Source organism: Stegastes partitus, unplaced genomic scaffold (assembly GCF_000690725.1).
Source record: "Stegastes partitus isolate 25-593 unplaced genomic scaffold, Stegastes_partitus-1.0.2 Scaffold45, whole genome shotgun sequence".
Lineage (NCBI taxonomy): Eukaryota > Metazoa > Chordata > Actinopteri > Pomacentridae > Stegastes > Stegastes partitus.
In genome coordinates this window covers 162,639-176,108 of record NW_007577776.1, presented here as the reverse complement: position 1 = coordinate 176,108, position 13,470 = coordinate 162,639, and the positions used below count along the sequence as shown (strand labels likewise).

Here is a 13,470-nt window from a genome sequence, read left to right as displayed (position 1 = left end):
AGAGGAAAAAAGGAAAAAAAAAAAAGGATCCGACACAGCATCCACATCGCCGGCTGCCGTCTCAGCGCATGGAGAGGAAGATGTACTGTAAAAGCAATTTTTCACTTTACTGATCATCTCCAGGAAAAAAAAGAAAAGAAGAAAAAAGATATCCCTGTCAAGGCTGGAGGCTGCTTTCCCCACGAGGTCAGTCATACAAAATGTGTCTTTTACTCATGGTACTCAGTGTACGCCACAAAAAAAAAAAAGTTCCACAGGTACAAAGGAATGCAGGACTCTCACTCACATATTCTATCTATCCATCGACCCACTCGTTTTCTATTTGTTTATGTGGGTCAGGGCCATGGTGGCAACAGGGCAAGCTAAGTGTCTCGAAGCCCATCAGTCACTCAACAGGCCATCCTTGACTTTACCTCCGCATTGTCTTTAACGTAGCACAAGAGGTCAACATTTGCTGACTAGAAGGCGGGAGGGTCAAGGTGGAGGAGAAGGCACAATTATCAGATAAGAACACAGAATAAACCAAAGTGAAAAGGTTGGTTAGTGCCCCCATCAACACAACAGTCTTCTGTGGTTGAACAAAACTGTGAAAATCTACAAAACAACAGTACTTTACTTAACACTAACAGCTGCGAAATATCCCCACAATCTCTTGTTCAATCTGAAAAAATGGATGAAAAATTCTTTAGCCGGTTTCGAATTAATCCGACGTTTTACCGCAACACCAGCAGTAGCTTGAGCAACACTTGAGCAGCAATTCTGTGACAATTTATGGAGGGTCATTCTGTAACTTTGTGGGTTAAATTAGTCCGGGCAATTAAAAGATTACCGGTCAGTCACTAACATCCCTACTTCTATCTACATAGTCATTGGTAATGGGTTCGTAAGTTGCATCTGTGGGCTTTATGAGTCTGTTTCGTGAATGTGGAATGTCATCAGGAAAAAGGAGAGAACATCGAGTTGTTAAAACGACCACAAAACTGATGACCTTTCTACTCTGGCTTCCTCCTATAATTCCTCCCAGGCAAAATACTGGGAGGCCTAATTTCTCAACTTGTCCGGCATCTGCCTCAGGGTCTGCTGCAGGTAGCGGATCTGCCCGAACAGCTCTGTCACGTTCACCCTCGCCCCGCACACAGAGAGTCAGGGCAACTTTCCTGCTGAGAAAACATCTTTCTCTCTGATCTGATCTGCTCTTGTATTCACCGAGTCACTGATCAAAGGTTGTGACAGCAGGTGAGGGTCAGGAAGTAACCTCAACTGATGAATTTCCTTTAACTGTCTTCACTCCTGCTGTGCAACAGAATTACAATAACGTCTATCGCAGTGAGACAAACGGCAAATCTGATTATAGGTTATGCTCCTCGAAGCCCAAAGGACCATAGAAATGTTCTGTTACAAGAAAATTTAGGCCCTTAGGTCCATTTTAAATTTGAATATTCAATTAGTTGATCGATAGAAAGTCAATTCAGAACACTTTTAATATTCAAATAAATATTTATCATCAACTGAAATCAGCTTAAAGACTAAAAAATGCTGCCTTTATATGTTTCTATATATATAAGTGCACACTAATACAGCTTTGATTTCTAGAACGTTTGTAGGACAAAAAGTAATCTAAAACTATTCTTTTATTTTGCACACTAACTGGTTGATCTATTAACAGAAGTAACAAACAAATGCAGAGAGAAAAAAACAACTCAAAAATTGCATTGTACACTGTAGATTGTATTTTGTTTATTTTCATGCTGCAAAGGTTACGTATGAAACTTTGGGTCATAATAATTTGTTCAAAGTAAATGTTTCTGGCGTGTGGCTCTTAAAAATGATTCAAACTCAGCTCACAACCTCTCATTAAGGTCATAAATCTCTGATCTTTGAGTGATTCTTCCTCTCTCTTCAAACTGTTTATTTTTTAATTACATTACATTATTATTATTATTATTTTTTTTTTTTTAAATAAAGAAATGCAAAGAAAGTTTCATGAAGCAGAAACATGTTTTTGCTCTTGCCTATCTTCTTAAACATCTTACGACCCCAACAGTTAATCCTGGAGCTCCTCCAGGGCTGCTGATCACCGGAAAGCAAAGTGAAACTTTGATATATTTATGTCAACTCAAGGTCATCTTGCTCGTATTTTACTGAAGCTCACATCCCTTTCTCACAGTCTTCATTAGCGAATGATCGTTCTGTTATTTCTGCTGTTGAAGGGCGGGAGTTGCAGTTAAGAACTCTGGACAAACCTGATACTATTAAAAGACATTTCACTTTTTGATCAAGCTCATTTGAGCGTATTTATTAAGGTTAAGATTTTTCATGTTAAACTGAAAAACTTTCTCGACTTGTGTTTTATTAAATCCGTCATGACAATGCAAAAAAAAAAATCCTGTTATGTCATGACATCAACGACACTGCAACATGTCTGCACTTTGCTCAAAGCTTAAGATGCATCATTTATGAAACAGAAGTAAATAAAAGATTAAACCTGCATTATTTCCAACAGCCAGCAGGGGGCGACTCATCTGGTTGCAAAAACAAGTCAGATTGCAGAGACGTCTATGAGAAACTGACTTCACTTCTCCCTTGATCTGTTACCTCGGTAAACATTCTCCTGATAAGTTTGCATTCTCAATTGCTAGTTTCGAGTGTTTTTGAATACAGCACGGTGTTCATTTCGTAAATTCATGTAGAGGAAAATGGGCATGTTTCAGAGCAACAGTAACAGGTTCTCCAGTCAAACCTCGCTCATTACGTTTGGCAGGGCCGGCCCTGACCAATTTGGTGCCCTAGGCAAGATTGTAGTTTGCGCCCCTAGCATCACAGTGAATTTCACTCCTAATTTTCATACAGTAACACAAACTGTATGCATGTATTCAAGCTTTTACTTAAGTATAAACAACACACTAAATGAAACTGAAGAAACAAGTCTTTGAGACACTCCCTGGCTAACTGACGTGTATTCAGGCAAATATAACCACAAGCGCCGATGCAGGTTCTCTACCGTCGTCTTCGCTGCTAACGTTAGCAGCTAACGTCTTTGCTGCTAACATTAGCATCTAAGACGCTAACGTAACGTCTTTGCGCCGAACGTTAGCAGCTAAGACGCTAACGTTTTCGCTAACGTCTTCGCTGTTAACGTTAGCAGCTAAGACGCTAACGTAATGTCTTTGTGCCGAACGTTAGCAACTAAGACGCTAACGTAGCGTCTTTGCTGCTAAAGGTAGAGAAACTGCATCGGCGCTTGTTGACACATACTTGCCTGAATACATGTCAGTTAGCCGGGTAAGCTTGTGGCGCCCCCCGTGGATGTTGGCGCCCTTAGCATTTACCTATACTGCCTATGCTTAGGGCCGGCTCTGACGTTTGGTTTTAAAAGCCCAAGATGGCTGCAGAACAGTAGCTCACAAACCAATGGGTGACATTACAGTGGCCATGTGCATATGTTATATACAGTCTCAGGTTTATTGCTGCAACACCCAGCCCTAACTGGTCTTCTGATAAACTATGTCAAACTCATGCAAGGGAAGTTGTCCTTTCACATATCCCATCTTATTAGACTTGAATCTCACCCTTCTGACCAGTCGTCCAAAGCCGTAACCTTTGACACACATCTGCCTTATTCGATTCACCACAACCCTGTTTGAGCCACTGCTATCCTATCACCAACCTTTTCACGACGGGAGAAGATTTGTTACACCTTTTTATTCATGTAGGTTTCAGTCTTTCTGTGTTTCTGTCTCAAGCTAACAAGAAACTCTGCTGCATTCAGACCCAAAGATGCATGAACTCCTGCAACCGGGGCAGATGCTCAGCGCTCCCCTGCAGGGGACAGAGCTCGTCCTCCAGCAGAGAGCCGCAGCCTCGGACCTGAAGGTGCTGACCCTCATCGCAACCACATCACACCCAGCTGAGGCCCGCTCCGGCGAACAGCACACAGATCACAGTCCAGAGAAGCTGGAGGGACGCCACATCCATCTATAAACAGCAGAGATGCAATCCTCGCCCGCACTTCAATATCAAGTCGGCGATTTCGTGTTTCCATCTGGCTCTAAACGCAGCGTGTTGTTTTTGTACAGATTCACAGGAGGTGTTGGGAGTTATTTTGACAGAGGGGGAAGTCTTCATTTGTCTCCCTGAGTTATCTGGTGGCCAGAGAGCGCTGATAGGCATCTGGTGTTCTGCTGCTGGAGAGGAGGAAGGTAAAGCAGGGCAATAAATACCTGATCATATCTGCATGGGAGAGGAGTCCTGTGGCACAACAGCCCTCATCTGCCAACACGGAGATGAAGGTCAGAGATATACGACTGTGGACCAGACTGAGACGGACTGAAATAGGCTCAAATAAAACTGAATCATGGCAGCCAGTCTCCTGTCCTGTCACACAGGGTGAGCGGCGAATAAGTAAAATAAAACTTAGAGAGCAGTGACGTTGAGAAGACGGTAGGAGCGGTTGATCTGACGGTTGACAGGCTGTCAGTGATAATGACGGAGTTGTGTTCTCAGACCACACGCACAATTATCCAACGGCTCCACAAACACTTCAACTGTGATTGATTAAACACAGAACTGTCAAAGCTGTTCCACCCGCATGCTGCAAAACATAAAACAAGGCAGGAATGTAAGTTATTTACTCAAAAACTTACAGCCTCTTTACTCTCACTACATCCACCTTCACCGGAGCTTGTGGCTACTTCTTCTCAACTGAAACTAATCATTTCTTAAAATTAGCTGTAGATTAAAATAATGAACTTTCTCGTACATAACGTGGTAATATGACCCCCGCTTCATTTGATCAATAATTACATTAGGGACTTGCCAATGTGCCTTTTTCTATTGTGGTATTGCGGACTTTGTTGACTCACAGCATCCCAAATCTATGTTTACACTTCAGCCGCCAAAACACTGAAAAGCTCTCCAGAGGGTTGGTTTCACTTTATGTAGCCTGATGCAACGAGCAGCCTTTAGGGCAGAGTCTGCAGCAACAGCCCCGTCAGCTGGACAGTGCAACCGCAAAGTTATTTTCTATTACAGACCATAAACAACAACAACAACAACAACAACAACAACAAAAAGACTATCTCTGCTGGAAAACGCTATTTTAAGCACATTTACTTACTGTACTGCAACTCAAATCGCTACTGTTACAAAGAAAGCATTTGCACAGGGGGAGCTTCAGAGAAAAATCAATAAATGTGAGGATCCTGGCACTCGTTACTAAATCCACTCATTTATTTATAGTCTCAAAAATAACCACACTTGCCTCGAAGGGAGGCTTTACAATCAAACACCTTCGGTCCTCAGAGACCTGATTTGGAAATGAAACAAAAAAGATCCATTAAATATGAATAAATGAGGTCTGACTTAGAATGCGTTCAGGCAATTCAGATGTGGACCCATTAAGCCTGATTTATACTCCTGCGCTGAATCAAGTGGCCAACACTGCTAAAAGCGATTATACTGGCAATCGCACCACCACAGCTCCAGTCAGCAGTGGGGTTTCTGTGCCACTGAAACAGAATCAAAGCTAAGAAATGTAGAACAACAGTTGCTTTTACTGAAATTATTGCGAAGATAAAAAGGTTCTGTTATTAGCTGACTTTATACACAGATTGGTGGTAGAGTTATGAAACCAAAAAACAGCACATGACTGCACTAGCAGAACATCGGCTGTTATATTTGCATTACGAGCAAATATGATAACAGCAAGTTACATGTTACATTTGGTTTCACAGAAGCATTATGTGTAGATGTGTTTAGGGCAGGGGTCTCGAACTCCGGTCCTCGAGGGCCGCAATTCTGCAAGTTTTAGATGTTTCCCTCTTCCAACACACCTGATTCAAATGATCAGCTCATCATCAAGCTCTGCAGAAGCCCGATAACGATCCTGATCATTTGAATCAGGTGTGTTAGAAGAGGGAAACATCTAAAACTTGCAGGATTGCGGCCCTCGAGGACCGGAGTTCGAGACCCCTGGTTTAGGGGAAGATGCACAGGAGATACTGAGGCACCCACTGTGCAGATTCAGCACAGAAGTGTTAATCGAGCTTGATGTATACTTCTGTGCCGAGAACAATCTGTTGTGAGCAACTGAGGAATGAAGCTTGTTTTCAAAATTGCTAATTCTGCCTAAATTCAGGACTCCTTCGCTTCGTGACACAACGAATGTCACCCACAAATTTCACCAGACGTAACATCCGGCGTCAGCAGCTCTGAGACGACCCAACGTCTCCTCTCGGGTGCAGAGTCTCCGTTGGGTTCTGGCACACATCGATCTTGGCGCAGCGAACTGAACAGGAGGAACCTCGGTCTTTCTCTGCACGCGCTGCCCCGCCTGGCAGGAAACAGTTGGCAAAACCACGATGTGTTTTCCTGCGAGGCTCGAGGGGGGAACGGCACGCGCACTCACCTCCAGAGTCGCTGGGCTGATTTCCACTTCAACCGCAAATGTTTTCAGGCCTTTTACTTTTTTCTATAAAGCTCTCCGTCACAGCCCTCCTCCTAATGTTGGGTGCTGAGAGGAGTGCGAGGAGGACGACTGGGGGAGAGGAGGAAGAGGGAGGAATGGCCAGCCGTCCCTCCTGTGGTGATCTGGCTGCTGATGAGAGAAGGAACGCTGCTGTTTTATCCTCACAGAGAGAAAAGTCCTGCTGCTAGCGATGACACCGAGACCTTTCTTCCCCTCGCCTCCATCGCTTTTCTCTCTTTATTCATTCATTCATCACTCCAGGAACATTTAAGCTTCTGTGATGTGCAAGATTATAATATTTATCTGTAATTTGCATTTGATCATGTTTAACCTAAACATTTATCTGTTTTAAGAGCATATTTTATGTATTCATAGACCAAATACACGACTAACACTGCTCAATTGAAACTGACGTGTAAGGGGAGAGAAGTCAGTTAAAGCCACACCCAGCGTCTGCTAAGCCTTACATTGCTCCTCTGTCAGAAACTTCTGTCTAGGAGGTATTTTAAACGGCTGCAAAGTGTCTTTTCTGTGGATTAAACGATCAGCCAGTTACCTTTCAAACAGAAAACAAGCAGCTTCGCAATCTCTTAAAAGCCCTTCGTACATCCTCACAGCTTTCCACACTAAATGCAATCTCATTTTCTGCCATCGCTGGTCACCGTGTTTGCTCCGTTGTGTGTTTTCTTCAAGTTTTCCAGCTTAGCGACAGGATATGGGGGCTACAAAGAGAAGCACTGCAAAACGCTCGGTCTTTTCCCTCACAGGAAAGTGAAATGACCTGATTCTGCCAGGCAGCACGGGGAGGCAACAGCAGGTTTAGCCAAAGAACCCAACAAACACAGAGGCTTCAACAATCCCCATCACACTAGTGGGCTGCATAGTTCACAACTTCTCTGAACAAAGGTATGTTGTAATAGTCCTTTAAAATGCTTTTTTTTTTTTTTTTTTTGGTGTGTGTTTGTATTTCTGTATGTCACATCCACGCATACTGCTGGTTAAGTCTGACACCACAAAATACTCAACCAATCTGACAGGTCGACACAATCGTTAGGTCAGGGAGAAGTCACACAAAAAGCATGCTTGAAGACCGGCTCGTCTTCATACGAGAGCCGTTCTCAGATACTCTTGTGTCTGCTTAGGCCTGGGCTATAACATAAGAGCGATGTGCACTGCAACAGGCACTAGTGAGATTCACAACTTTTCTGGCTAGGAACTATTTATGCATTCTTAACATTTAAATGAACTGCGGTTGGTTTGTTTAGCTTAATCCTGTCACCGTGTTGGTTCGATTGCTTTTTGTTTGTGATTATTTTCCGTGTTAGGACTGTGTTATTTCTGTGTTTTTACTATGTTAATACATGTTTATTACTATGTTATTCATTACTAAGCTGTAATTTGTTCCTGTCTTGACCTGTTATTGTGTATGTAGCGAGAGAAAACTCTCCTTTCGTACTTTTCATAGTAAAAGATAACAACAAAAAAATCAATAGCCCCAGCAGTGGCAGCTTGGTGATGCTGGGGCTTGACCCCTGACCTTCCAACCAGTAGCCTTAACCAGTGAGCTACCACAACTCTGAAACAAGGCGAGAGGATTACTTTAGTTATTGTTGTCTCCCCTATGTACAAGTCTGTGCACTCCTATACAATGTTGCTCCGCTTGCGTGTTGGTGTTTTATCCTCGGGGTGAATCGGCTTTTGTCTCAGAGTTTTACTGAGTCTGAAGTGCACCGGTACGTTACGTCTGGAGTTTTTCAGATACTCCAAATGGAACAGTTTGGGCCTATTTCTTTAAAGTCAACATGTAAATTAGTACTAGTTAGGTGCAATTTAACACAACAGGGTGAAGGTGTGAAAATACAGTGAATACCAAAAAAAAAAACACTGTTAAAAGTCAAAGTGTAGCGTGGAGGTGCAGACAGGAGAGGAGGAGGAGGTGAAGCTGGGTCCACATACATACAGCACAAGTTGCAGGGAACTGACAGAACCCCGCTGCAGGAAACCTCTGATGAGGCAGATTTGGGAAAAGTGGTGTTGATCAAAGAAACAAATAACACCGTGGAAGAATGTCTGGAAACACTGAGATTCGCAGATTTTCCTCCTTTGACACTCACTCACATCGTTTGTCCCACGTGCTCGTTCTCTAATGTCATTCACTGTTGCAGGACTTTGCTGACCTTTAGAAAATAACTTGTCTGCAGTTTATACGGTGGCTCATAAGGATGGATGATGATTGTAACCTGTTTTTTTTTTTTTTTTGCTCTCCAGCTCGAGCCGACGCTCTACAAGTCAGCACTTTAGTATAAGTGGCAATATGGGGAATGTCAAATATCATTTCCTCAGCAGCGGGAGTTTAACGTCACACAGGAGCACAGACGGAGACGCTCTGCGTGATCTATGAAAAGTCATTATTCAGTGATCAGTGGGTTCTGATCTCAGGTGATTTTTCACACTTGTTTTCTCCCCCCTTGTGTGAAATTGAGCGTGGTGTCAAATAAACATTAATAGTATTTTTATCCATCGTTTGTCTTCTTTTAGAGATCGTTACCCTCATTTATGCAATGCTTGTTTTTCATCAGAGCTTGAACTTCTTGAACAGTGTCGAGAGTTTGTGTATGCGCATTCGTTTCCGCTCACCTACGATGTCGAACCACCTCTGCCGATGCGGCTCCGTCATGATGATGCCCACCATGTGAGTGACGGGCTCCGTTTCCATGACAGCGAAGGTAAAGCTGGGCTCCTCGAACGTGATTGGTTCGGCGAAGGGCGCCGGGTGGGCGATCCACTCAATGTCGAGTCGAGCCGTGGAGGAACGAGACGGACTGCCCTGGTCTGTAGCTTTAATCTGAAATCAATCATTAAAATGAACATTTTAATAAGAGTCTGACTAAAGATAAATCTGATGGAGTCGAACTTTTAGTTGCTAAAAAACAATCAAAAATAAAAAAGGTTTTAAGTATTAAGATTTTACAGAGATTTGAAGACTTAGCTAAAACATTTACGACCTTTCTCCAGATAAATGGTCTTTAGGACAGTGCCCATTAGTGCACATTTTAAGATCCTCGGACCAAACTCTAGTGTTTGTTCCAGGGATCTGGTGAAAAAAACTAAAGAAGACAATGTTTGTCATCAGGACCCTGAGGCTCTGGAACAATATGACCAAGCAAATCAAGTCAGCTGAATCTTTAAAGTGTCTCCTTAAGTTTGATTTTCCTTTGAACCTTTTCCCACACTGTACTGTCTCTGGTTTACTTGCCTACTTGCATTTTGAAAAGTGGTGTAAAAATTAGGATGATTGTCATTATTATTGTTAATATCATATCATCGTTACAGGAAGCATGAAGCACAAACTCTCCAGGTCAATCATAAAGGTAAATCTGCATCAACAGTTTCAACAGAAGCTAAATATTAAAGCCTCCATTAAAGCTGGACTTAATGCAGAGCTGCTGTATTGGACTGCATTAAGCTAAGCTGTGTATATGACATTATGCAGAAAAAGAAAGGAAGGAATAATGATAACATAGTATGACGCTTAGAAACAAGTGTGTGTGTGTTTTTTTATTACATCTAAAGTCCGAAATACTTACTCAAGTACCAACTGTGTATTAATCCGCCACTGAAAATAGTCCTCAACAAACACTTTACCCTAGAAACCAATGGGCTCAGGCTGGAAAAGTGGGAAACTTTTGATATATGTTCTAAGACGCTCTTGGTTTTGTTCATTTTATGGAATTTCTTTGCCATTTATAAAGGCAGAATGATGCCTGTTTTATTGTTCCATTAGCTGTAAAGGTAGTTAGCGTCAAGAAAAGTGCTTCATGACTGCCCTGTATGTCATCAGAAGAGAGAAAAAAAAAAAAGGTTTTCTGAAGCGCTGAGTCTTTTTGTACCTGATTGAACCTCATTGGGCTCCACAATGCAGAGTGATGACAAACACTGAGAACATTCACTCCTCTCTGTACAGAACTTTTCAAGGTATTAAACACGGGTGATTTAGTCTGTGTAGCGGAGCTGGTGGGATCCACGCCCGCTATGGAGACACTCAAATGAAGCACAACTCTTTAAAGAAAGTATTTCCCTAACGCCTCATTATCACCTTTGCTGAAAGACAGGAGCGATGTTGTTGCTTTTGAGCCACACAACTCCACATGGAAATCACATCTCGTAGTGTACAGACAGACAGACTGGTTTTGGACACCTACCGTGAGAATACTGTAGTTTCCAGGCCAGAAATCACCATGAGACGTCACCACGCCCGTGACTGGGTCGATCTCAAATCGCTCATCCCTGCCGTCTTGGAGCTTGTAGGTCACCACAGCGTTCTCGCCCTCGTCGTCGTCACGTGCGACCATCCGGCAGACTTCCTGTTTGCCGGCGTGGAGCCGCTGTTGTGGCAGCTTGACGTGAAACAGTTTGTCTGTGAACTTCGGCCGGTTGTCGTTGGCATCCAGAACTCGGATCACGACGGTGGCGGTGGAGCGCAAAGACGGAGATCCGTTATCCGACACGATGACCTGAGAGTTGAGAAAAGCGTAAAAGAAACCTTTGATCGTTATTTGTTAACTCAACTTTATGTTGTCATGAGAGAACTGATGCTTATTTTTTAGCCACTAAGTTACTATTAAATTAGGCTATTTTGGGGAGTTTAAATGTCTGGAACAGGTCTGTAAGCTGTGTGCACAAATGACTCTTTAAAGGTAGATTTGTTTTGTGACAACTGTTCCAATAACTGCTGATTACTAACTCACTGACCACCATATAAAACGCTGGAAGGGAAGATGCAGTTCTTTAAATTTGCTAGCGGTTATTTCCTTTCTGATTCACGGTGGCTCCTTGGCAGGCTTTCATTCTGGCAAATGACATTAACTTTTGCGGATTTACCTCGAAATTGAAGCTGTTTTCTCAAAACATGAGAGGATTGTAAGATGGAAAAATGGTAAAAAAAAAACAAAAAAACAAGTGCATTTTCATTTTGAAGCAGGCCTAGAAAGTAGAAAGTAAACTGACTCACTGGGCAACAGTATTTCTACTTGAACTTTGCTGGTCCTGCGGATGTGTTTTCTTTGCTGTAACGGATTTTCTATGAATATTGCTGAATCTGTTTAAAAATACACTCTTGCTCTTCGGCTTGGAATTTAAAATTTGATCTTTAGCTGCTAATTCCCAACTCTGCAGCATAATAAAACACACCAGCGAGATGTCTTGTTTTCAGCAGTCGACAACAAGCACAACCTGCACCCGACGCATACCTGCTCCCTCTGCAGCCTGCACTACACGTATTGTTATAGATTTATTGAACTTGTGATGCATTACAGAGCAGCCGGATTTGTTTTTTGTTCCCTCCCATTTCGGCTCAAGTCTGAAGGGATGTGAAGATGTTGTTTGTGAGCGGCTCACCTCGATGCTGTGCTCCTGTTTATCCTCCCGATCCAGAGCAGACAGAGTGCTGATAACACCTGAGAACACACACACACACATACAATGCTGTTAGTGTGTCCCAGGAAGTCACAGAGCTAATTACAGCTAAACAAACAAAGACAGTCACAAGTGTTACTGCTGCTGCTGCTGCTGCTGTTGTTGTTGTAGGTGTGTTTATGTGTGTGTGTCTCTTCCAGAATTGATCGCACCTAAGCAAACAGCTTTTGGGTTTATGGTGGTTGTTTCGGCTGTTTTTGTTTGCTGTTTGTGTTCACCTTAAAGTACAGCATCCCGAGTGTGTGTGTGTACACGATGCAAGTATATGAGCTTGACACACACACACACACACACACACAAAAATTAAATAAATAAAATAACTCTAAACTGAAAAAAATTTAATCGTTAAGGAGGATAAGAAGAAGAAGACATAAGAACAGAAAGAGAAGAAGAAAAAGAAGATAAAGATGGAAAGAAGAAGGAAGAGGAGAAGAAGAAGAAGAAGAAAGAGATAGAGAAGAGGAAGAAGGAGGAGGAGGTAGTGAAGAAGAGGGAGGAGGACGAGAAGTAGGGGAGGAAGGAGGAGAAGAAGAAGGAGGTAGAGAAAAGGAAGAAGGTGGAGGAAAAGAAGGAGAAGTAAGAACAGGAAAAGGAGGAGAACAGATGACGATGATAAAAACAATACGACGAAAGAAGAGGAGAAGAAGGGATAGAAGAGGAAGGAGGAGAAGAAGGAGGTAGAGAAGAAGAGAAGAGGAAGAAGGAGATGAAGGAGGTAGAGAAAAGGAAGAAGGAGGAGAAGAAGGCAGAGAAGAGGAAGGAGGAGGAGGACAATAAGGAGAAGTAAGAACAGAGGGGGGAGGAGAAAAGACGATGATGACGAAACCGGTAAGAGAATGGAGGAGGAGGAGGAGAAGAAAATGGAGAAGAAGAAGGAGGTGAAGGGATAGAGAAGAAGTTTAAATTTGTTTGGCCAAAAAAAAAAAAGTAATAGTAACTCTGCTTGCAGAAAACAAAGTCAAGACTGAACTTGGACTCTGAAATAAAGGACAATAAAAACATTTTTAAGACTATAAACACTTGATTCACATTAATATGAAACTGCAAATCAGCCTCCACACATTCATGATCAAAAACATGCTGCAGCAAGACCAACAGTTTCTGCACCAGCGGCCATTGTGTGGCCAGAATACTGATGCAGTGGACACAGTGGTGGCTTCGTCAGGGTTTGGCCTGCACTGTCAGCCTCACCTGGACGTAGCAGAGGAAGAGGAAGAAGAAGAAGAAGTCTGAGGGTAAAAAATGTGGTTAAATTATTCTGAATAAATCACAGACTTGCAGAGCTGAACATCCAGTCAGAGGGCTTCTTCATACGCTGTCAGCTCAGCGAGCTCCATCAGGTGACGGAGGCTCATTAGGAGCAGCAGAGCCGCGGGCAGAGCGCTCAGAGATGGCAAATAACAGCATGTTTGTTTCTGATACACCGTGTAAACTATGCAGCTCAACAGGTAGATCAGACACGGCTGGCTGTTGTTTGTGGGGAATCTGTCTGCGTGCGCTTCTGTGGAAACACAAGTTCAGACCTTTAC

At 42.8% G+C, this 13,470-nt stretch overlaps 1 protein-coding gene across 1 annotated transcript in view; it reads right to left on the bottom strand.

Moving 5' to 3' along the window:
* The window catches only part of fat2 (FAT atypical cadherin 2), a 139,208-nt gene that overhangs the window by 92,088 nt on the left and 33,650 nt on the right, over nt 1-13,470 (bottom strand). The window contains exons 4-6 of the mRNA XM_008306183.1: nt 11,864-11,922; nt 10,669-10,980; nt 9,104-9,311 (exon numbers count right to left, since the gene is read on the bottom strand). Coding sequence (XP_008304405.1) covers nt 9,104-9,311; nt 10,669-10,980; nt 11,864-11,922 — 579 coding nt within the window. The remainder of the gene's footprint in view (nt 1-9,103; nt 9,312-10,668; nt 10,981-11,863; nt 11,923-13,470) is intronic.